The 26,044-nt window shown below is 44.6% G+C and overlaps 1 protein-coding gene and 1 long non-coding RNA gene across 2 annotated transcripts in view; one reads left to right on the top strand and one right to left on the bottom strand.

Annotated features, from left to right (window-relative positions):
* ADAMTS12 (ADAM metallopeptidase with thrombospondin type 1 motif 12) overlaps nt 1-26,044 on the top strand; it is a 601,127-nt gene that overhangs the window by 512,922 nt on the left and 62,161 nt on the right. The window contains exon 17 of the mRNA XM_069745983.1: nt 775-901. Within this exon, the coding sequence (XP_069602084.1) occupies nt 775-901 (127 nt within the window). The remainder of the gene's footprint in view (nt 1-774; nt 902-26,044) is intronic.
* Nucleotides 1-26,044, bottom strand: part of LOC138660464 (uncharacterized) — a 148,229-nt gene that overhangs the window by 80,461 nt on the left and 41,724 nt on the right. Inside the window, exon 2 of the long non-coding RNA XR_011317866.1 lies at nt 13,614-13,718. This is a non-coding gene — a long non-coding RNA (uncharacterized lncRNA). The remainder of the gene's footprint in view (nt 1-13,613; nt 13,719-26,044) is intronic.

Below are 26,044 nucleotides of genomic sequence, written 5' to 3' on the forward strand. Positions count from 1 at the left end.
GGTAAGTATGTAGCGGTTGTTTTTTTTACTTTAACGATGGTAACCAGGGTAAACATCGGGTTACTAAGCGCGGCCCTGCGCTTAGTAACCCGATGTTTACCCTGGTTACCGGGGACCTCGGGATCGTTGGTCGCTGGAGAGCTGTCTGTGTGACAGCTCTCCAGCGACCAAACAGCGACGCTGCAGCGATCCGGATCGTTGTCGGTATCGCTGCAGCGTCGCTTAGTGTGACGGTACCCTAAGCTTCAATTGTCTGCTGTAATCTGATTCCTCAGTGAGCTAGCAGTCCATCTTACCTTGAACAGGATGAATTTTTACAGTAAATAATGCGTACAGGAGGCACGGAGGGGGAAGAAGTGGCTTATAAGTGGAGAAATAAGCATAGATGTCTAATAAAATATATTACAAAGTTTTTTTTTATATTCACTTACACTATTGATTTATGCAAAGATAGCGGAAACAACAGTGTGCAAACAAGCTACAAATTCAGATCATTACCTGCAGAACTAATGAATATAGGTTTTTACAGTTCTGTTCTGCCCGGAGACGTCCAATAGTTCCCTTTACTCAATACTATGTGACATGTGATAGTTCGCGGCCACGTTTTTGCATTGAGGCTTTACGTTGCCCATTTTGATGTTGCAGAGATGATTTATCATTAAATTGTTCCCTCCGGATCGATGATGACTCAGAACTTGTATTACCTGACAGCACATTGAAATGACAACCTCGGCACTGCTACATCTCTAATGGCTCCTTGTATCTCCCTCCCAGGGGTTCAGCGCCAGGTTGCCAGATGTGTTAGCAAAGGAAAAGGTGTGGTGAAATATACCTTCTGTGATGCCAAGGAGCAGCCGATGTCAAGGCAGAAGAGGTGTAACCTGCAGGACTGCCCGGCCAGGTGAGCACACGCCGACCTGGTGAAAGTGTAGACAATTGTCCAGTTTACGTCCTATAAAAACAGCCTCTTGGGAGAGGAAGAGGATGTGAACGCTATAGCGCCACCTATAGGAAGAAGCAATCCTACATGTCACTGTTCACCCTTTAACGGGCCTTGAAATGTGACTTAGGATAAAAACCAAATCAGAATCTCAATTTGCAGACACGGTGTTTCGGGGGTTTTGCCCCTCGTCAGTGCAAAGTATGAGAACTGATTTGGCTGGGATGAGAGGCTTTGGTCTGAGGTCTAAGGGGTAATGTTTCTTACACTCCTCACATTTTCCAGGATCTCTGCTTGCTGTCATTCAGTAGGAACCTTCATCATTGCATCGTCATCAATATGGATGCACGACACGTCCGTCCTTATGGAGAATTTTGTCAGGCAGGAACATTACTCATATCCCCTTTTGAGGTTTTACGATCAGCAAGTAGAGCAAGGAGCTGAGTCGTCAAAAAATTTTAAAGGGTTATTCCAAAAAAATTCAAATTCTCAGGGGTTTCCAAAGCCCCATTCTTGGGATTACTGCAGGTCAACACTGTATCCTCTGTCATGTGGATAGGGAAAAACTAGACTTTTTTGCAGTAAGCCTTTAATGTTTGCTCCCAAAGTCAGCTTACCCCACATTCATTGGGCCTCCATAGTAAAAGTTCTAAATGCCCCCTCACCCCCCAAAAAATACAACAGGTGAGAGGGATATGTATTGTGTAAAGAACACAGTAATTATGTCCCTATTGAAGCCCCTTAGTGTTCTCACCTAGATTCCCTTTCATGGCCATTATTGAGTATGATATGGCCATTTTACAATTAGATGTGTACCACTTTTTTATAAACCACACCCCCGCTCTGTAGACCATGCCTAACTCTAAAAAGGACCACCCCCGCTTATGCACGCGGCATATTCTGCTCCCGTGAAAAAGCCAAATTCAATTGCACATAATTTTGTTTGTTTTTTTCAGTGGAAATGTTCTTATTGTCCACTGGATGGACACAGAAATATACCAAAGTGATAGTGGGAATGTAAGACTTGTCCTCCAAGGAGTCTGACTACGACTACAGTGAAGGGTTAACATCCAGACATGTAAAATTACTGAATGCCACATTAGAGTCACTCTGTAGTTTACGGGATTAATCTCACAAACGCTGAATTTCTACAAGACATTTGTGCTGCGTTGCTCGACGGCTCGGCTCAGGGCTTCATATCTTCAGGAGTCAATAGTATGAATAACTTTCCATTACTTTGCATTTAGTAGAATGCGAGTAGCTGGTGAGGAGCGCGTCGGGGCGAGCGCCACATTACATTGATTTCTCTATTAGCACTTTCCCTTTCCTAAATTGTAAATCATCATGTTTTATATTTGTGATTATCGTGGACAGGATTTCGCTGCCAGCAATTGTACATTCAGATGTGGAGGAGATGAGCCTAAGTAGAGCAGCCCGAGCCACACAGGAATGGCCGACTGTCAGTCACATAGTAACGCTCATAAACACAGTACAACCTCATAGAAGAGCCTATAGGTCCAGCAGTACCACGTCCACCTCCAGTACCCAGGACACAAGCCACATTACACCCTAAAGGACTGGTACAAAGACTTAGATTACATAGGAGTGCCTATAGTCCCACCGGTGTCCCCAGACTCCTAGGACCTAAAGAACAAAACCCCCTGCACTCCCTTCCCCTCTCCCTGGTGGTGAAACAATGATTAGATTCTCATAAAAGTGCTTTTGGTTCCAGTGACGACCCCTCCATTCCCAGTGTGGCACCCCAGGAGTTTGGGTACCACAGTGGTACTGCATTCCTCTCTGGGAGGGTGATGCCATGCCTGGAAACGAGGAGGATCCCTTTGACAGGTAACCTGGACATGCAGCATGTTCTGACTCCAGGCCAGAAGGGGGAGCTCTAGACCCAGTTTCAGGGTGAGCTTCCCTAGATATATATATATTCTGGTTTGGAGGAATGAGTTAGTTCAGTCTGTTTAGACAGTGAAGGAGCACAGGAGAAGTGAGGAGCTGGAGAAGAGCTGCGATTGGGCTCCCTCCACGCTGATGCGCAGAAACCGGGCAACGGGAGCCCGAGGCTGTGTGGGACTTCATGCCCCACAGCAGAAACTGGAGGGCAGAGGATTGAAAGTAACTTGCCCACATCTACACCCTGACATACAACAACATCCAGAGCCCGGAGTCACCGTGAATGGCGACCCCTGTAACACAGCTCGTGTTGCCAAACATGCAGTTACTGTCCCAGGACAGGGAGTAAAAGAGGACCTTGAAAGAAGCCATAGGCAGTAAGGGACCTGTTATGGCCGGCAATCAGGCAACACAGCGTGCAGTAATCAGCGCACATACAGAGATCTGGCAATAACCAAAAACAATAGGACGAGCTCTGAGACGTGGAATCTCTGTAGACTGCAGTACCTGATCTATCCTCACACAACTATAAGCAGCAGTGGATTGCGCCTATCACTACCTATGCAACTCGGCACTGCCTGAGGAGCTGACTAGCCTGAAGATAGAAATACAAGCCTGACTTACCTCAGAGAAATACCCCAAAGGAAAAGGCAGCCCCCCACATATTATGACTGTTAGCAAGATGAAAAGACAAACGTAGGAATGAAATAGATTCAGCAAAGTGAGGCCCGATATTCTAGACAGAGCGAGGATAGCAAAGAGAACTATGCAGTCTACAAAAAACCCTAAAACGAAAACCACGCAAAGGGGCAAAAAGACCCACCGTGCCGAACTAACAGCACGGCGGTGCACCCCTTTGCTTCTCAGAGCTTCCAGCAAAAGTTAATAGCAAGCTGGACAGAAAAAACAGAAAACAAACTAGAAGCACTTATCTAGCAGAGCAGCAGGCCCAAGGAAAGATGCAGTAGCTCAGATCCAACACTGGAACATTGACAAGGAGCAAGGAAGACAGACTCAGGTGGAGCTAAATAGCAAGGCAGCCAACGAGCTCACCAAAACACCTGAGGGAGGAAGCCCAGAGACTGCAATACCACTTGTGACCACAGAAGTGAACTCAGCCACAGAATTCACAACAGTACCCCCCCCTTGAGGAGGGGTCACCGAACCCTCACCAGAACCCCCAGGCCGACCAGGATGAGCCACATGAAAGGCACGAACAAGATCTGGGGCATGGACATCAGAGGCAAAAACCCAGGAATTATCTTCCTGAGCATAACCCTTCCATTTGACCAGATACTGGAGTTTCCGTCTAGAGACACGAGAATCCAAAATCTTCTCCACAATATACTCCAATTCCCCCTCCACCAAAACAGGGGCAGGAGGCTCCACAGATGGAACCATAGGTGCCACGTATCTCCTCAACAACGACCTATGGAATACATTATGTATGGAAAAGGAGTCTGGGAGGGTCAGACGAAAAGACACCGGATTGAGAATCTCAGAAATCCTATACAGACCAATAAAACGAGGTTTAAATTTAGGAGAGGAAACCTTCATAGGAATATGACGAGAAGATAACCAAACCAGATCCCCAACACGAAGTCGGGGTCCCACACGGCGTCTGCGATTAGCGAAAAGCTGAGCCTTCTCCTGGGACAAGGTCAAATTGTCCACTACCTGAGTCCAGATCTGCTGCAACCTGTCCACCACAGAATCCACACCAGGACAGTCCGAAGACTCAACCTGTCCTGAAGAGAAACGAGGATGGAACCCAGAATTGCAGAAAAATGGAGAGACCAAGGTAGCCGAGCTGGCCCGATTATTAAGGGCGAACTCAGCCAACGGCAAAAATGACACCCAATCATCCTGGTCAGCGGAAACAAAACATCTCAGATATGTTTCCAAGGTCTGATTGGTTCGTTCGGTCTGGCCATTAGTCTGAGGATGGAAGGCCGAGGAGAAAGATAGGTCAATGCCCATCCTACCACAAAAGGCTCGCCAGAACCTCGAGACAAACTGGGAACCTCTGTCAGAAACAATATTCTCAGGAATGCCATGTAAACGAACCACATGCTGGAAGAACAAAGGCACCAAATCAGAGGAGGAAGGCAATTTAACCAAGGGCACCAGATGGACCATTTTAGAAAAGCGATCACAGACCACCCAAATGACCGACATTTTTTGAGAAACGGGAAGGTCAGAAATGAAATCCATCGAAATATGTGTCCAAGGCCTCTTCGGGACCGGCAAGGGCAAAAGCAACCCACTGGCACGTGAACAGCAGGGCTTAGCCCTAGCACAAATTCCACAGGACTGCACAAAAGCACGCACATCCCGTGACAGAGATGGCCACCAGAAGGATCTAGCAACCAACTCCCTGGTACCAAAGATTCCTGGATGACCGGCCAGCACCGAACAATGAAGTTCAGAGATAACTTTACTAGTCCACCTATCAGGGACGAACAGTTTCTCGGCCGGACAACGATCAGGTTTATTAGCCTGAAATTTCTGCAACACTCTCCGCAAATCAGGGGAGATGGCAGACACAATGACTCCTTCCTTGAGGATACTCGCCGGCTCAGATAACCCCGGAGAGTCGGGCACAAAACTCCTAGACAGAGCATCCGCCTTCACATTTTTAGAGCCCGGAAGGTATGAAATCACAAAATCAAAACGAGCAAAAAATAACGACCAACGGGCCTGTCTAGGATTCAAGCGCTTGGCAGACTCAAGATAAGTAAGGTTCTTATGATCAGTCAATACCACCACGCGATGCTTAGCACCCTCAAGCCAATGACGCCACTCCTCGAATGCCCACTTCATGGCCAGCAACTCTCGGTTGCCCACATCATAATTACGCTCAGCAGCAGAAAATTTCCTGGAAAAGAAAGCACATGGTTTGAACACTGAGCAACCAGAACCTCTCTGTGACAAAACCGCCCCTGCACCAATCTCAGAAGCATCAACCTCGACCTGGAACGGAAGAGAAACATCAGGTTGACACAACACAGGGGCACAGCAAAAACGACGCTTCAACTCCTGAAAAGCTTCCACGGCAGCAGAAGACCAATTAACCAAATCAGCACCCTTCTTGGTCAAATCGGTCAATGGTCTGGCAATGCTAGAAAAATTACAGATGAAGCGACGATAAAAATTAGCAAAGCCCAGGAATTTCTGCAGACTTTTTAGAGATGTCGGCTGAGTCCAATCCTGGATGGCCTGAACCTTAACCGGATCCATCTCGATAGTAGAAGGGGAAAAGATGAACCCCAAAAATGAAACTTTCTGCACACCGAAGAGACACTTTGATCCCTTCACGAACAAGGAATTAGCACGCAGTACCTGGAAAACCATTCTGACTTGCTTCACATGAGACTCCCAATCATCAGAGAAGATCAAAATGTCATCCAAGTAAACAATCAAGAATTTATCCAGATACTCACGGAAAATGTCATGCATAAAAGACTGAAAAACAGATGGAGCATTGGCAAGTCCGAACGGCATCACCAGATACTCAAAATGACCCTCGGGCGTATTAAATGCCGTTTTCCATTCATCTCCCTGCCTGATTCTCACCAGATTATACGCACCACGAAGATCAATCTTAGTAAACCAACTAGCCCCCTTAATCCGAGCAAACAAGTCAGAAATCAATGGCAAGGGATACTGAAACTTAACAGTGATCTTATTAAGAAGGCGGTAATCAATACACGGTCTTAGCGAACCATCCTTCTTGGCTACAAAAAAGAACCCTGCTCCCAATGGTGACGACGATGGGCGAATATGTCCCTTCTCCAGGGACTCCTTCACATAACTGCGCATAGCGGTGTGTTGAGGTACGGACAAATTAAATAAACGACCCTTAGGGAATTTACTACCAGGAATCAAATCGATAGCACAATCACAATTCCTATGCGGAGGTAGGGCATCAGACTTGGACTCTTCAAATACATCCTGAAAGTCCGACAAGAACTCTGGGATGTCAGAAGGAATGGATGACGAAATAGACAAAAATGGAACATCACCATGTACTCCCTGACAACCCCAGCTGGTTACCGACATAGAGTTCCAATCCAATACTGGATTATGGGTTTGTAGCCATGGCAACCCCAACACGACCACATCATGCAAATTATGCAGTACCAGAAAGCGAATAACTTCCTGATGTGCAGGAGCCATGCACATGGTCAGCTGGGCCCAGTACTGAGGCTTATTCTTGGCCAAAGGTGTAGCATCAATTCCTCTCAACGGAATAGGACACCGCAAAGGCTCCAAGAAAAATCCACAACGTTTAGCATAATCCAAATCCATCAGATTCAGGGCAGCGCCTGAATCCACAAACGCCATGAGCGAATACGATGACAAAGAGCACATTAAGGTAATGGACAAAAGGAATTTGGACTGTACAGTACCAATAACGGCAGAGCTATCGAACCGCCTAGTGCGTTTAGGACAATTAGAAATAGCATGAGTAGAATCACCACAATAGAAACACAGCCTGTTCAGACGTCTGTGTTCTTGCCGTTCTACTTTAGTCATAGTCCTGTCGCACTGCATAGGCTCAGGTTTACTCTCAGACAATACCGCCAGATGGTGCACAGATTTACGCTCGCGCAAGCGACGACCGATCTGAATGGCCAAGGACATAGACTCATTCAAACCAGCAGGCATAGGAAATCCCACCATTACATCCTTAAGAGCTTCAGAGAGACCCTTTCTGAACAAAGCCGCTAGTGCAGATTCATTCCACAGAGTGAGTACTGACCACTTCCTAAATTTCTGACAATATACTTCTACATCATCCTGACCCTGGCATAAAGCCAGCAGATTTTTCTCAGCCTGATCCACTGAATTAGGCTCATCGTAAAGCAATCCCAGCGCCTGGAAAAATGCATCAACATTACTCAATGCAGAATCTCCTGGTGCAAGAGAAAACGCCCAGTCCTGTGGGTCGCCGCGCAAAAAAGAAATAATAATCAAAACCTGTTGAATAGGATTACCAGAAGAATGAGGTTTCAAGGCCAAAAATAGCTTACAATTATTTCTGAAGCTCAGGAACTTAGTTCTGTCACCAAAAAACAAATCAGGAATCAGAATTCTTGGTTCTAGCATCGATTTCTGATCAATAGTATCTTGAATCTTTTGTACATTTACAACGAGATTATCCATTGAGGAGCACAGAGCCTGAATATCCATGTCCACAGCTGTGTCCTGAAGCACTCTAATGTCTAGGGGAAAAAAAAAACTGAAGACAGAGCTAAGAAAAAAAAATGATGTCAGGATTTCTTTTTTCCCTCTATTGGGAATCATTGGTGTGGCTCCTTGTACTGGTATGGCCGGCAATCAGGCAACACAGCGTGCAGTAATCAGCGCACATACAGAGATCTGGCAATAACCAAAAACAATAGGACGAGCTCTGAGACGTGGAATCTCTGTAGACTGCAGTACCTGATCTATCCTCACACAACCATAAGCAGCAGTGGATTGCGCCTATCACTACCTATGCAACTCGGCACTGCCTGAGGAGCTGACTAGCCTGAAGATAGAAATACAAGCCTGACTTACCTCAGAGAAATACCCCAAAGGAATAGGCAGCCCCCCACATATAATGACTGTTAGCAAGATGAAAAGACAAACGTAGGAATGAAATAGATTCAGCAAAGTGAGGCCCGATATTCTAGACAGAGCGAGGATAGCAAAGAGAACTATGCAGTCTACAAAAAACCCTAAAACGAAAACCACGCAAAGGGGCAAAAAGACCCACCGTGCCGAACTAACAGCACGGCGGTGCACCCCTTTGCTTCTCAGAGCTTCCAGCAAAAGTTAATAGCAAGCTGGACAGAAAAAACAGAAAACAAACTAGAAGCACTTATCTAGCAGAGCAGCAGGCCCAAGGAAAGATGCAGTAGCTCAGATCCAACACTGGAACATTGACAAGGAGCAAGGAAGACAGACTCAGGTGGAGCTAAATAGCAAGGCAGCCAACGAACTCACCAAAACACCTGAGGGAGGAAGCCCAGAGACTGCAATACCACTTGTGACCACAGAAGTGAACTCAGCCACAGAATTCACAACAGGGACCTTTATACAGCGCATAGTGGAAGACTCCCAATCTGACCTGACAAGGGGAATTCAACTTGTTTCCAGGCTGCCTGGACTCCACCGTCACCTGTTTCTGGTACCCTGGACTGTGGCCGTCACCCGCCAGTAAACCATGTAAAGAGACTGCAACTTTGTGTCCTCTGATTATTTCTGGCACCACACCATCTTTGCCAAATACATCGGGAGCCCTGGGGACCCAGCTTCACCTGTGGGAAGCCATACCAACCTTGCTGCAGTGCCATCACTCCCCAGAGGACCCCTTTAAGCAGCGTCGGTCATCCCTGACTGAATACCACAGGTGATGTCACAAATTTTCTTATTTCAATAACCCCGTTAAAGACCGTCCCTTTAATTTGGACTCCCAGGGCCACGGACCGAGTCGCTGCCTCCGTGACAACCCCTTTACAGTAATGACGACCGGACCCGGTACCGAGTAGCCCTAGGCCCTGGCGGTCACTCCACCAGCATCTAAGGAACCAATCCCACCATACACCTTAGCCCTGATATCATTATTTCTGTTACATAGAAGTGCCTATTGTTCCAGTGATGTTCCAATGCTCCTTGCCTCCAGTCATCATACAATGATTATAATCACATACTATTGACTATAGTTCCAGTGGCACCCCCCTCCACTTTTAGGTCCCTGATCACAAGCCGCAGAAGCCCACCTAGTGCCTAGAGTTCAAGTCAACCCCCACCACTGAGAGCACATGTCCAACAAGACCCCCAACTTCTGCAATGATTCCAATCACATAGAAGCTCCCATAGTTCCACGGGTGCCCCCCTCTACCTTCAGCACTTAGGGCACATGTCCTACCCGAGCCCCCTAATGATGATACAATGATTTTGATCACATAGAGGTTTAGTTCCATTGGTGCCCCCTCCACTCCGAGTTTGTTTCCCACCACTCCCTAGTATTGGTGCAAAGACTCCAATCACATACAGGTGCCTATAGTTTCAGGGTTGTCTCCATAGTGGTGGTACAATGGTTCCAATAATATAGAAATGCCTATACTTTTGGTGACACTCCCGTAACACTTTGTACATTGGGTTCATATTTCACCAAAACCTCCCACCGCACACCCCTAGCGCTGATTCCATGAATCCAATCACATAAAGGTGCTTATATTTCCAGTGACGTTGTGACATGTCCCACCAGACCCCTTGCTGCACTGTGGCATTACATAGGACTGCAGCTACATTTATAAAGTTACCTTATCTCCTCCTAAACATTGCATGTAGTTGACCAGTCTCTTAGCCGACCACTGACGTCCTGCTCTACTATCCACCATCGTCTCGATCACTGACCTTATCCCTTTTAGACATGCAGCAAATCGGTTCTGTGCCACTTTGCTTCCATCATCCCGACACTGCTCTTCAGATTTACAGTCTGCATCTAAATTTAAAAATAAATCTACCAGGTTCTTCCCTACAATAATAAGTCAATCCAAAAAATGTTTCCACTCCCCAGTTTAGCTTTAAACCAAATAAATCCACAGGACACCCTCTTGCAAAGGACCATGCCGTGAAGCATGTGATCATGAATGTTGCTGATCCCGGCAGCTTCATGTTACTTATGGGAGTAAGTAAATATGTAAAGACAAGAAGCTGAAACTATGAGCAGCCATCTTGGGGTCTATGGAAAGTTGTCTTTGGTTACCCAGTCACCCACCTCAATTAAAGACCAAACATCTCTTTGCTCCCATCTCCTCTCTCCATTCCTGATTATTACCAGGGCCAGGACAAAGTATTTTAAGGCTCTAGGCAGATGAAGCCCCCTCTCCTGCCCATCTTAACCTCCCAATGAACCTTCGGCCCCCAAGTAAAAGGAATGGGTCAGAAACAAAGGCAAGAGGACCCCTACTGCAATCCCCCCTCCCTCACCAATAGGTCAGGTGTCAAGCTCTGACAACCACTTCCACTAGTATTGTTATCTTTTTCACCAAAAAATACCTGCAAATGTTTTAAAAAAAAAGTTATCTACTTTAGGGGAAAGACTCAATAGGGAGCATATTTTCGAAAGTAAATATTGAATCATTCACAGTTTGTGGACCATTTACAAAATAAAGACAAATAGCAATATTCATTCCTGATGTCCTATATTTTAAATGTCAGACCCAAGAACAGTCATGGAAACTAAAATGACTTAACCATAATGTGTGCCGTTTGTTTTCAATTAAGGTGTCCATCATTTTATGGATACCCTTATGTAAACTAAACAGACCCCATTACAGATAATAGGATCCAAATGCAGATGATTGGTTTTAATCTGTTATGTGACAAATACAGTTTACAACAAAACGGATGGTGGATCTGGTACTGTATTCATGTACTGATGGTAGTTCTGGTGACGTACTCACATACTGATGGTGGTTCTTGTGTTATATTCCTATAACGATGGTGGTTCTAGTGACCTACTTATTTACTGAATATTGTTCTGGTGCTGTATTTATGTACTGTTGATGGCTCTGGTGTTCTACTTATGTACTGATGATTTTGGTTTCATATTCATGTACTGATGATGGATCTGGCGATGTATGCAACACCAGAACCATTATCATTAAATAAATGCATCACCAGTGCCATCAGTAGTACATGAATACAGCACCATAACAACCATCACTACATGAATTCATCAACAGAACCACTATCAGTACAGGAATAAGACACAAGAACTACCATCAGTACATTAGTACTTCACCAGAAGCACCATCCATCACCAACCTTAGTAAGCAATCAATTGTAATGTTAAGTCAGGCCAATATACATTTGTATCTCGTTAACCTACAGCTCCCAGTATGTCCTTTACAATTGTAAGGAGATGCTGGGAGTTATCAGTCTTTATCAGACTGCTGAACTTAAGGTACCTTCACACATAACGATATTGTTAACGATATCGTTGCAACGTTACACTTTTTGTGACGTAGCAACAATCCCGCTAACGATATCTTTATGTCTATTCCGTCCATATCACATATCACTGTAAACCAGTAGTGACACAGAAAAGCACAACTACCATTATTTAACCCAATAAAATCAATTTTATTAAACAATAGAAAACATACATAATAAAAATACAACAAAAACCCGGTATCTCAAATGTGAGGGAGCCGTGAACTACTCGACTCTTAAAGCATTCAGCACGTAATTGTACAATAGTAAACTTGCAGCTACTCACCTGAGCGCAGGAATCAAATCGCCCACTAAAGTGTCTAGTATAGACTACAAAAAAAATCCACATTGAAAAGGGTGTTCCTCGCCCATGTCTGCTACATATAAAATAAGGTAGCCACTGCTGCGGCAATAGCCTCCACAATACTTAGTGTTGTTCACCTAACAGGATGAACTAAGATATAAATATATTGCCAGGCGGCAGTGAAAGAGCACTATACTTAGGCTACGTTCACACTAGCGTTATGCTAGTGTGCGTCGGGTTAGCGTCGGGCGACGCAGCGGCGACGCACGCGTCATGCGCCCCTATATTTAACATGGGGGATGCATGCGTTTTTGTTTGTTGCGTTGTGCGACGCATGCGTCTTTTTTGCCGCAAGCGTCGGACCAAGAAAACGCAACAAGTTGCATTTTTCTTGCGTCCGATTTTCGGCAAAAAACGACGCATGTGTCGCAAAACGCAGCGTTTTTGCGTGCGTTTTGCCGCGTTTTTGCGTGCATTGTGCGTTGCGTCGCCGATGCAGCGGCGCACAACGCTAGTGTGAACGTAGCCTTACTGCTGAATGTAAGGAAGAGTGTCCGGTCCCTCTACCCCCTCTACCTTCCTTACATTCAGCAGTAAGTATAGTGCTCTTTCACTGCCGCCCGGCAATATATTTATATCTTAGTTCATCCTGTTTGGTGAACAACACTATGTATTGTTGATAGGGTTGAGCGACCTTTACTTTTATAGGATAGGGTCGGGTTTCACGAAACCCGACTTTTTCAAAAGTCGGGTCGAGTGAAATCGGCCGATCCTATAAAAAAAGTCGGGGTCGGGGTCGGCCGAAACGCGAAACCCAATGCAGTGCATTGGGTTTCCAATGGTTCCCAGGGTCTGAAGGAGCGGAAACTCTCCTTCAGGCCCTGGGATCCATATTTAAGTGTAAAATAAAGAATTAAAATAAAAAATATCGCTATACTTACCCTCTGACGCGCCCTGGTACTAACCGGGAACCTTCCTTCCTTCGAATCAGCGCTTCCAGGACCTTGCGGTGACGTCGCGGCTTGTGATTGGTCGCGCGGCCGCCCATGTGACCGCTCGCGCGACCAATCACAAGCCGCGACGTCACGCAAGGTCCTGCAAGCGCTGATTCTTAGGAAAGAAGGCTGCCGGAAAGAAGCAGGGCGCGTCCGAGGGTGAGTATATTCCTATTAGGTATATACTCACCCTCGGACGCGCCCTGCTTCTTTCCGGCAGCCTTCCTTCCTAAGAATCAGCGCTTGCAGGACCTTGCGTGACGTCGCGGTGACGTCGCGGCTTGTGATTGTTCGCGCGAGCGGTCACATGGGCGGCCGCGCGACCAATCACAAGCCGCTGGTCGTGATTGTTGGTAAATCGTTTAGTGTAACGGTACCTTTACAGAAACCACAGTAGTGACGAGACTGGTAATTATCAAGTAAACATTTATACCCAGGTACCTTACAGGTGACATGTTCTCTGACTGAGTCTTACTTTTCGTCTAGATCTTGTCCAAACGCCATGATGACTTTTCACATCCACAGCTTGTCTCTCCAGATTCCCTCTTTGGTCTTCTGCAGCACATCTCAACATGGTGCCCTTAAAAATAAGATAGTGTTATTAAACTGCCCTCTTCATAACAATATCTGTCCATTTTACGAATTAATTAAGCCTCCTATGGTATTTGGCTTCCACTCTGGCTGTTTTAATGATCTATAACCACCCCATTGTCTTCCCGTATGAACCACAGTCATTCTATACCATGGATGCCCGCTCTCCATGGTTTTCCCTTATACTCTCTATATCTCCACACTGCCCCCCATGCTAACCTCTCTCCATACTGTTCCTCCATTTCACGTTGCCCCCTCTCCATATCCATTGTGTGCCCTTTTTCACACCATGTCGTCTTACTGGCCATCATGTTGTCGTCCCCAAACTGTATTTCCTTCTCACACTATCAGCCTTCAACCTCCGCATCGCACGGTGATAATCCTCCGAAAAAATTACATGATGCAGAAAAACAATTGTGCGCCACAGGTCAATTTTTTAGCATGGAAATTACCGACCTTATTAATATTCTCATTCATTTTATTGCTACTGTAATTCTCTGCAGATTTTACATTTGCAAATGTGTGAACACAGCCTTATGGTAGTCCATGTACAGAAGCAGAAAGAGTTAACTCGCAAACTCCCGTCTGCCTCATCTGTGCTGCATTCATACTTCTTCTCCATGGCACGACCAATGAAGTGAACGTGTCGAAAATATTTAAAATCCATAAAATTAATTTATTAGTTTACTGAACCGTGAGCAGGAGATTGACCAGAACGACTCTCACTTATTATATTCCAGAATATCTCCAATTAAGCAGATTTTCGCTTTAGACCTTCACTGGGAAATGTGTTTGATATATAAAAGAAAAAAAAATGTAGCTAGAAAACAAATAATTTGCTGATGCATGAGACAGCGCTGCATTAATACTCAAGCTACGAGCTTTCATGGTGAGAGTTACAGGAGTTGGCGAGAAGATTCCGCCTAGAACATGGCGGCTATAGAAGGCAGGAGCCCACCGGACGTCTCAGCGCATGAGCAGGTGTAAGGAAGATATTCTTTGGTCTGCAACCTTCTTTTATAGGTTTATATGAGCTGCATTTAAAGGAACATTAACATTATTTTAATGACTTCCATGTGGGGAGCCATATTGGAAATGCACTTTTTTCCTGCAGGCTTTGTTGTGCTGTAAGGCAAGTGCAATGAATGGGAGTGAATGGGCAGAACTTGGTCAACACCCTAATATAGTCTCCAGGAAGTGATGGAGTTGGGGGGAAGGTTAATAGCGACAGTCTACACAGCCGCAGTGGAGCCAGTTAGTTGGGACGTGGGGGGCAGAGACGAACTCTTCCACCATTCAGTCTGTGTCTGAGTCACTAGATTGAGCAGCACATCAGTAGAACAGGGGCAAGAGGGAAGATTTTATTATTGTGCCAGTCAGCACTTGTTGAGACCTCTTACTTTTTGGGTACTTTGGAGTCCATCATTCTGTGTGTGGAAAATCTGGGGTCCATCATACTGTGAGGGGGGATGTGATGTCCATTATACTGTGTATGGGAGGGATGTGGCGTCCATTATATTGTGTGTGGGGGGAGTGGGATCAATCATACTATGTGGGGAGATGTAGAGTCCATCATACTGTGTGGGGGGATGTAGGGTCCATCATACTGTGTGGGGGGATGTAGGCTCCATCATACTGTGTGTGGGGGATGTAGGCTCCATCATACTGTGTGTGGGGGATGTAGGGTCCATCATACTGTGTGTGGGGGATGTAGGGTCCATCATACTGTGTGTGGGGGATGTGATGTCCATTATATTGTGTGTGGGGGGAGTGGGATCAATCATACTGTGTGTGAGGGATGAGAGGTCCATCATGCTATGTGTGGAAGATGTAGGGTCCATCATACTGTCTGTTTGAGGGATGTGTGGGAGATGTGAGGTCAATAATATTGTGTGGCGCGGGGATGTGGGGTCCATTATACTGTGTGAAGGAGGAATGTGGGGTCCATTAAATTGTGTGTTGGGGAGTGAGGTCCATCATACTGTGTGTGGGGGTTGGAACCACCATATACACATGGGAAGAAGGAATCAATATCACCATTACACACTGAATGGGAAACCACTGGGTAAATCTGACAGGGAGAAGGACTTGGGGATCCTAGTTAATGATAAACTTACCTGGAGCAGCCAGTGCCAGGCAGCAGCTGCCAAGGCAAACAGGATCATGGGGTGCATTAAAAGAGGTCTGGATACACATGATGAGAGCATTATACTGCCTCTGTACAAATCCCTAGTTAGACCGCACATGGAGTACTGTGTCCAGTTTTGGGCACCGGTGCTCAGGAAGGATATAATGGAACTAGAGAGAGTACAAAGGAGGGCAACAAAATTAATAAAGGGGATGGGAGAACTACAATACCCAGATAGATTAGCGAAATTAGGATTATTTAGTCTAGAAAAAAGACGACTGAGGGGCGATCTAAAAACCATGTATAAGTATATAAGGGGACAATACAAATATCTCGCTGAGGATCTGTTTATACCAAGGAAGGTGACGGGCACAAGGGGGCATTCTTTGCGTCTGGAGGAGAGAAAGTTTTTCCACCAACATAGAAGAGGATTCTTTACTGTTAGGGCAGTGAGAATCTGGAATTGCTTGCCTGAGGAGGTGGTGATGGCGAACTCAGTCGAGGGGTTCAAGAGAGGCCTGGATGTTTTCCTGGAGCAGAACAATATTGTATCATACAATTATTAGGTTCTGTAGAAGGACGTAGATCTGGGTATTTATTATGATGGAATATAGGCTGAACTGGATGGACAAATGTCTTTTTTCGGCCTTACTAACTATGTTACTATGTTACTATGGTATGTGGGATCTATCATACTGTGTGTTTGGAGATGTGAGGTCCATTATATTGTGTGTGGGTGGGAGGGATATGGGGTCCGACGTACTGTGTGTGGAGGGCTGTGAGGTCCATCATAGTGTGTTTGGGGGATGTGGGGTCCATTATATTGTGTGGGATGTAGCATTCTGTGTGTGGGGACCAGCCTATTGTGTAGGGTATATAGGGGCCATCTCACTGTGTACTATAGTACAATAGTGCTGTGTTCATCTCCCCCACCCTCTTATGACAATGCAATGTCTTTGCTAACCCTAATGATTATGCTTTCTTCCTATCATGAGATGACTCTGCTGGCCAGTCCAAGTTCACACAGTAAAGCTGAAGCATAAGCTGCAAGTAAATAAGAAGTGTCAGTGGTTAGTGTAAAAATTAAAACATTTCCAAACTGAAATATTCAAAATATTATTTTTGTTAAGGGCTAGCCAGTATCCACATAAAGGAAGTAAAAACCTAAATGAAATATTGCATTATATACCTCAAAGTCTTTCCGATAATGCACAATACACAGCTGTTCTTTTTTTAAGAGATATTCCCTTCTTCATAGATGAATATTGTTGGAAACTCTTGTAAACACAAGCAATTTTGCAATTTACAACTAGCTGTAAACAGAAGAAAATAATTAATATCTCAAGAACAGCTGCAAACTTTAATAAGCAGTAAATTGCAGAAGTAAACAAGCGCAATCCAAAAATATTGATTTATGAACATGGTAATAACCCCTTAGGGGGAAGTATCTTCCAAAGCTGCTTACAACCAGCCAAACCTTGCTTTGCACTGATGACGGGCAATAGCCTCAAAACAGCTGTCTGTAGCTGAGTGGCTACCTTGGCTACTATCCCTATAGCAAGGCTTGTTAAAGGTCAAATATTGACATATAGGGTTGCTACTAGTGATGAACGACCATGCTCGGGCAAGCTCGTTATTTGATCAAGTATTAGGGTGCTTGAGCACACTCGTTACTCAGCCAAGTATCGGGGGGTGCTCGAGCGCAATGCTCAAGTCCCTGTCCCGCATTTTTCGTGGCTCTTAGACAGTAAATCAACATGCAGGGATTGCCTTCCATACACAGTAATGCAGTAGCCATGTTGGCAACTAGCAATACTGTGATTAGCCAGCCGCATAGCGTTATTGGGTTTATCTAAGACCCGTGGACCCGATCAGGGAAAGTCAGGAACGTTACCGTCGGTCACAGCCATCAATTCCCACACTGCCCTCAGTGTGCCGTTTGGTAGCCTTACTGAAGTCACCACCGGTCACATACACTGCTCGCTATCGTGGAGCACTACGAGATCCGGTAGTGTGTGTTGGTTTGACATGAGAGGGCCCAATAAACAAGGGGCCTCCACAGCCTGATAATATAAGCTCAAAGCTATCTGCTTTCCCTTAGCTGGTTATTACACACTAACATAGTTTTTAAGGTTGAAGGAAGACTTTAAGTCCATCTAGTTCAACCCATATCCTAAATAGGGGATACCATGCCATTTTTTAAATTTGTTCCTAGAAAGCTTCCCGATATTTCTCTATCAATCCCTCTATCTATCTCTTTAGCTAAGCCTTTTTTCCAACTAGCTTTAAACAACATTCATTGCTGTACAAAAACGTAGGAAAAAAAAAACATGCACCATGTGCACACAGTTGGGAGCCGTTAAGGTTACTGGAGTTCCCAGCGGCTGCGCAGAGTTCACAGCCTCCAGCGGTTCTAGCAGCTCCAGTCCACGTGACCAGGCGGAATCAGACTGCTGGGTAACCTTAAAAGTTTTTATACAAATCACAGTTGTCATCAACTCCAAATCTCATTACTCCGATTGCCACCACACTAGGACAATCGGGAAGAGCTGAGACAGCGTGCCAGAATTGGCGCATATAATGTGATGTGCCAGTTCTGGGGTATTTTTAGGCTGGGAAGGGGCAATAACCATGGCCTTTCCCAGCCTGATAATATCAGCTAATAGCTGTCTGCTTTGCCTTAGCTGGTTATTAAAAATAGGAAGGAGCCCTTATGTTTTTGTTTTTTTTAAATTATTTATTTATTGCTAAAAAAAAAAAATAAGGATATACAGTGAGAGATGGCTTTTTTCTTCTTTTTTTTATATTGCCTTATATACAAGTCATTACACAGGAATAATTTCCTGACATTTTTTCCTTTAAAATTCATTTTATCTTTGGTTCTTATTTGTTTTATTGTCAGTCCGTAAAATTGGCGTAATACTCTGACAACGTTGTTCCCAGCAGCGACTTGAGGGTCAGAGTTGCACCCAGGGTTCTTAGCCATGCTGTTCCCATGCAATTCGAGCGTTGTGTCCATCCATTTCAGTGATCTTCCGGCCCCTATTGGGAGAATCTCCCGGAAAAATGCCCGGATTTCCTAATGACTTCTATTATGCTCGTTACTTGAAACGAGCACCCAAGCTTTAATATTTGCTTGATTCTAGTAACGAGCATCCGGCATTTTAGTGCTCGCTCATCACTAGTTGCTACATTCAATAGGAGGCACTAGCGAGATGGTTTTCTCCCTGTAGACGAGGGCTTCTTGCTTTATGGCACTTCTGTATAACATGGGGTTCTGCATACAAGAATACAGCTCTAAATCCTGCTGGCAGGTTCCCTTTAAGAGATCGATCAATACTTAGCGTTGATTTATATAACCTTCATCCTGACATAAAAGACTCACACAGCTGCCGAGCTGCCGCTATCTCCACAAACACTTGTGCCTACATTTCATGATTGTAGGGTGGATTACCAGGAAAAAAAACACAAACTGTCTGTCTCTGATCATAGCCTGACATTTCCGCACACATCCAAGGTTGACTTTGATTCCTCACTTGCTCTGATGTCTCTCTGTGCAGAGAAAATAGAAGAACTGGAAACATTTCCATCTTGTTACATAAGAGATAATAATGTTTCACTTTTAAAGGGGCCCACCATTGCAAATGTTGTGATAAATCATTAAAGGGGTTCCTATTTCACCGTACTCTAATGTAGTATTTATATACATTTATATACATTTATTTACATACTGCCGCCATTTGACCAATGACAGTAGTCCTAGTGATATATTCATGTACTGACGGTGGTCCTAGTGAAGTATTCATGTACTGATGGTGGTCCTAGTGATGTATTCATGTACTGACGGTAGTCCTAGTGATGTATTCATGTACTGACGGTGGTCCTAGTGATGTATTCATGTACTGACGGTAGTCCTAGTGATGTATTCATGTACTGACGGTGGTCCTAGTGATGTATTCATGTATTGACGGTGGTCCTAGTGATGTATTCATGTACTGACAGTCGTTCTTTTTGTGCAGCAATTTAACATGCTTCATGTTAAAACTGAAACATCCTCAAAACCTAGTTTTGAGATTATGAGGAGGATTTAGTTAAGTTTCTGATTAGTTTTTGCTCCAAAATTTCAATATAATTTTGGGAGTGTTCACACTGGGGTTTTTTTTTTTGGAGCAGAAACTGAGCAGAAGTTCTGCAAAACCTTCACAAATACTTAAAACTTGGTTCTGATGATGTATTAATGTACTGATGGTGGTTCTGGTGATGTATCCATGTAAGTACCCATTTACATTTTTTTAGCAGTCCTTCGGATTGGTTCAGTATGACAATGTGGCCCTTGGATCAAAAAATGTTGTGAACCCCTGCCCTAAGGGGTGTAATATAATCTTATTTACCTGTTGCGATGTAGCTGCAATGGCACAAAGCTGTATTTGGCCACAGGATCAGTGTCCATATCAAATTCATTATTTAGCCCCTGCCTAAAGTTCCCTGCTTACGGTATTATCCTAGACCAGAGCGTAGTTGTACAAAAACACTGATGTTTCTAAAAAATACTTGGGAATTTGTATCATGACTCACTTGGTGAGGTGGATTCACTAGGATTTAGGTACACATGGACAGCTCAGGCATTGGTGCAAAGCACGGGGAACTGTGAGCTGGGTATATGTCAGGAGCAGCAAAGGGAAGCACTTTGGTGTAGTGTACAACCACCTCATTGTAGCATAGGCAAGAGCATTGTCACACCCAGAAAAAGCAGTGCTGGATTGGCACACAAGCATCTTGCTGTAGCATAGCCAAGTGTGTTGACAGCACTCAGGCACAACAGAGCTGGATTGGCAGACATGAAGCCAAATGGAAGATGCAAGATGGCAGAGATGTATTTGGAGACACACTTTTGGAGCCCTGAGGCATAGACCAGTGATGCTAAGTTAGATTTGTCTTATGGCAGACCAAGCAAGGTAGCCAGCATGAAAGCTGCAGTACCTGAATACTCAGGTGTCATGCAGCTGCCTGAACAGGCCTTAAAAGGCCAAGAGACATGACAACAGAGGCGCGTGTCATGATAAAAGTGAGAGAGCCGCCAAAGTGAGAAGATGTTCAAACTGGTGCTGGAATCAGTATAGGTGAGTAACATTTTGCAATAATTTTTGGCTACAATTTTCACTAATTGCGTTAACAAAATGTTGCAAACCTAGTCGCATGTTGTAATTAGGACACATTTTTTCCAAAACGGGCACAATTTTGCTTTGCAAGAACCTCCTTTGTAATGGAGAGCTCGAGTCCATCATTGTTGTGGTTATGGGGCAATCAGAGATTTATTAGCTATTCCAAGGAGAGATCAAAAATGCTTGTTTGTAAAAAAATTAATGTAAAACATAAGAGAAGACAGAGAGCGAACAGCGGTGACCATGACATGATTCCCCACATCCAGTTACATGTGGCACAAGAGGTCAGCGCGGAGTCGCATGGAAATTTACTTACCATATTTTGCAGATTTAATATTCGTGCATTTTCCTCCCATTTAGTCTTCTCTTATTGCTGAATTTGCAGATGGCATTTCCCTTTAATATGAGATTTCTCATCCTTTAATGCTGATTTATGGCACCAGCCGTCCAGATCATTGTGGCCGGGGTAATGCTGGTCCCATTATCTGATAATAACCCGCACTCCTATGAACGGACATTGTAAGCAATGTCTGTGATTTAAAGGACATGACATGAAATGCATGAGCCGATTATCTGGTTTTTGGCCGGAGTCTGCTTATCGTTTGCGCATCAATTAGAAATAATCAGACTGGATATCTAAGCCCAAATTAAAGCGACAGACCCATTATTGGAGGATTTTGTACTAAACCTGTTTAGTGTCAGTCGAAATCAAATTATCCGTCATCTACTTCTGTTCTGTTTTGTGGATTCTTTGTGGAGCGGACAGAGCTTTCTCGACAGTTCTAGACTTTTGGAAAATGATCCGTAAATTATCAAAGTCATTATGAGTTTCCTCAAATTTTTGAATTTTGATGAATCTGAAATTTTAGGAATTTGAGTTACATGAATCCATCAAAATGACGGTCAACCGGCTACCAATTTGCTATCTTTATTCCCTGGTGTCCTGGATCCGCACCTGACTCCTCATGCCACCTCCTTCTAGGTTCTCTGGTTTTATGCCCAGTCAGATCTCCTTTTTTTCGGGCGCTGAGGCTCACTGTTACGGGTGTGACAGAGGCTGCAGACACAGCATCTTTCTGCAGAAGATCTCTGCGGTTGGCTTTGCAGACGCCTTCCTAGTCTTTCTGACTCTTGAACCCAGTGGCAACCTCCCACTGACTCTAATTGACACACCTGGACTTGGGTGTTTATAAACTTCCTGGTTGCTTCTGGGGATCACCGGTGATATTTCTATTTCCCCCTGTTGAGGCTTGGAACTATAGCAGTCGGCTATTGTCCTCTTTGGTGCTGTTGGAGGACATCTGTGTTACCTCTCTCAGTCTACTCAAGGTAAGTGATCCCCTCGTTTGTCTGCCCCAGCTGTCTTTAGTTGTAGTGGGGATTGATTAGTGCTCATATTCTGCCTTTCCCTAAACAGAGCTTATTGCCAGGGTCAGGCAGGGATTAGGTTAGGTTTCTGCTCAGCGATAGGTGCAGAACCTATATATGGACGTTTAGGTCAGACAGGGTGACTTTAGATCTGCCTAGGGGTCTCCACTCCCCCCTTCCTTAGTGTTGGGCTCTCTTCCCCTCATCTCTTGGTGTTGCTCTTAGTCTTCCGACACTGTGCATGACACTCACCCAACTATTAAGGGTATGGGTGGCTCGGACCCCATCCAATCTACTGGATGGTTCAAGCAAATCTATTGTTTTCATAAGAGTTTTGCTCACCTCTCCATTAACTCAAGGGCTTCTGAAGGTTAAAAATAACAGTAGTTTACTCATCACTCCAGCACAAGTTCTCCACCACTGTTCCTGATGGTTATTAACAGTTGGCAGTGGTGACATCATGACTACCGTGCCTCGTGACCGCTGCAGCCAACCACTGGGTATCAATGCTTTTGACAAGGTAGATGGCACAGGACTCCTATCTGTTTGGCGAGTGGGTAGTTCCACAGTGGGTGACAGCTGTGCCATTGGCCAAAGTAGATTCACAGAGCGAGGATGCTCCTTCTATAAGCCAATCTACACCACCGCAAGGTGATTATGGGATGCCGATGAGTTGTCATAGCAGCTGGAGGACTAACATTGGTCTTCCATTTGCCGGATAATAACTGGCATTAAACACTGTGATAACGCAATACTCCAGCATATTATCTACGCAAAGGATTGCAAGGTCAAGTCCCATGGTGAGCCTAAAACAAGTGCAAAAAAAGTAAAAGCTAAGAAAATACAGTATATAAACTGGATTGTAGCAACTCTTAGAATTAGATGAATGTATTATTTATATCACATAACAATACTGTGAAAAAATAGGTAAAAAAACAATACGAATTGCTGTTTTTTGCACTCCACCATAATGTTATTCAATACGAGATATATACTGTATATATTCCCAAAATGGTTCCATAAAAAAGTACAACTTAAAAGATAAACTCCTATCATTGGGTGGAAAAATAAAAAATGTTGGCTTTAAAAGCGCTGCGATGTGAAGGGTTTCATTCCAGATAACCGCGTTTGTCGGTATTACTGTAGTTTGTGCAGATTGGAGCAGAACTCCTACAAATTGTGTGCTATCTGCAGAGACGCCAGACGCAATCCTGTTTGATTTCCTCTTAACGTGTTTTTGTGTCTGAGAGTGCAGAGATGTCTATTACATAAGATGATGAAGGGATCCGGGGCGATTGTGGGCCGTGGATGACGCTGATCATGGCCGTGGAGCTGAATACTGCGGTTCAGCTACTCTTCTGATTTATTCTGTAATTTTGCGTCTTCCCTAAATGGTATTTACAGAAAGAAGATTGTGAGGACGTCAAAAAAGCTTTGAAAACGGAAATGCACAAAATAATAAAAAAATATATATATATAAATATCCCAATATCCTGTCCATCTCCCTGTCTCCTTTCCCAAATGCATTACAGGAAATCCATCAAGTTTTTGCTATAAGAGTAGCATGATGTAGGGTTACAGACCCTGATTCCTGCGATGTCTCACTTGCTGCAGTTGTGATAGAATCACAGTGTCTCTGCTGCAGATCTAGCAGAGCTCGGAATGCTGAGCCCTGTATAACCCCACCCACACCACTGATTGGCTGCTTTTTATGTACACTATAAATAGGTAAAAAGCTGCCAATCAGTGATGTTGGCATGGCTGGACCAGAAGGCTTGGGGTACTTAATCCTGTAGAGATAATCTACTGCTGATATAATGCTGATTTTATTAAAATGACAACACGTAATAGTATTTGATACACAGCTGGAATCAGAGTCTCTTCCTCTACATCATGCTACTCTCAAATTACATGATCGCAGGGCACCTATGTATTGTCACCCAGAACATGATCGTGGGGCACCTATGTATTGTCACCCAATTGTGAAATAAGTAAGATTGCAGTATTCCAGTATGGGTGGGGATTCAGCAGCAGGGAGGAGGAACACTGAGGAGCTGTCGATGAGACTAGGTTGTTGGACATAAAGAAGCCACGAGGAGGGACTTTGAAAAGCTGTCAGTTAGGCTGTATGGGTGAAGATTCAGCAGGAGGGAGGACACTGAGGAGCTGTCAGTCAGGCTGGATGGGCAGAGCTTGAGTAACACTTGGAGGAGGAACATTGAGGGGCTGTCAATCAGGATAGGTAGGCAGAGATTCAGCAGCAGGGAGGAGGGACACCGAGGAACTGTTCATTGGGCTAGGTGAGGAGGTTGATGTTAAACTTCCTAAAAAAATTATGCAGACATTCTAAAATAAATTTTCACAGTAAGTACACCAGTCTCATCAGGTCTAAGAGAAGTGTGCCATACTGTGTACAGTTTGTATTGTGAGATATATGAAGACACAGAGGAGCCTCTCACACAGTAATATGTGGGGATGGAGCCGGGGCCGCTCTGATAAGGTTTCCTCCGTACACCTGGCGGATTGTGTTGGATTTCCCATTGGCCTAATGATGAAACAACCTGGCGCTGCTCCATCTATTTCCTCCTGACAATTCTCATCGCTGCAGAGGGGAAATGTGACACGATTGATTACAGTGATTATCTGACGGGATCCTCTCCGCAGCCGCGAGCTGCACACAGTGACACGCAGAGGACGCGGCTGCTCCCGTCAGCGCAGGTGTCACCTGTACAAACAGCGGCCTCCTACCGGGAAATGTCACCCTGGTCGCCATGTGTAGCAGCTCTTAAAGGGATAGCGCAGCCCTATTGACTTTTGCTAATCCTTGTTTTTTTGCACTACCTCTATGGTCTCAGCATTTCGTGCGCCCCCTCCCTCCCCCCCTCCACCCATTGACCCCAGTTTCATATGGTCCAAGATGACCAATAAACGGCACGTTCAAGAATCGCCTGATCGAATGGCACAAGTTTTGCGGTTGTCTTCTTTGTTCTTTGTGATGGTGCCTTCACCCACTAAGCAGAGGGCACCAGTCATGATGAGTTTGTCATTAGCTCCTGCGCTCCGCATAGGCAGCAACCAACATTACCAAAGATCTCAGAATAAATAAAGTCAGCTTTGTCATCTCGGTCAGCCTATGCAGTTGATATTAACTTATTTTGACTACTGCGCTCTGCACAGGCAACAAATGAAAGGACAGAGGTTTTCTTCCACTTTTTTAACTTGCAATTTTACAAGAGACGAGACAGTGACCTTCTGCGAAAACTGTTCCAAATATAATTTTTAAATACCCACTATAAGACAATTTTTGCTTTTAAGCTGTGGTTATTTCTAGGGTTAGGGCTGTATAACTTTGGTTTTGGACATTTTATGTCAGATTTCAGCAAAAAGCAGAAGAAAAAGATGAAAGAACAAATTATAATGACGGTATATTCGTATTTTCTTAACATGCTTGGGGGGATACTTGTCTTGCCGCAGAATCTGGCAGCCCCCTCTGCCCCCAGCCTGGGTATGTAGATATAATGCCAGTTAGGGAGGGGTATCTACCATTTATCAAGGTAAAAAATAGCAAATAAGAGGATGGATTTTTGGGAATCTCTCCATATTTCGAGGGGTATTACTGAATTTTTGGGGTCAGGAATAAAAGAGGAATCTTACTGA

The sequence above is a fragment of the Ranitomeya imitator genome, chromosome 1, assembly GCF_032444005.1.
Source record: "Ranitomeya imitator isolate aRanImi1 chromosome 1, aRanImi1.pri, whole genome shotgun sequence".
Classification (NCBI taxonomy): Eukaryota; Metazoa; Chordata; class Amphibia; order Anura; family Dendrobatidae; genus Ranitomeya; species Ranitomeya imitator.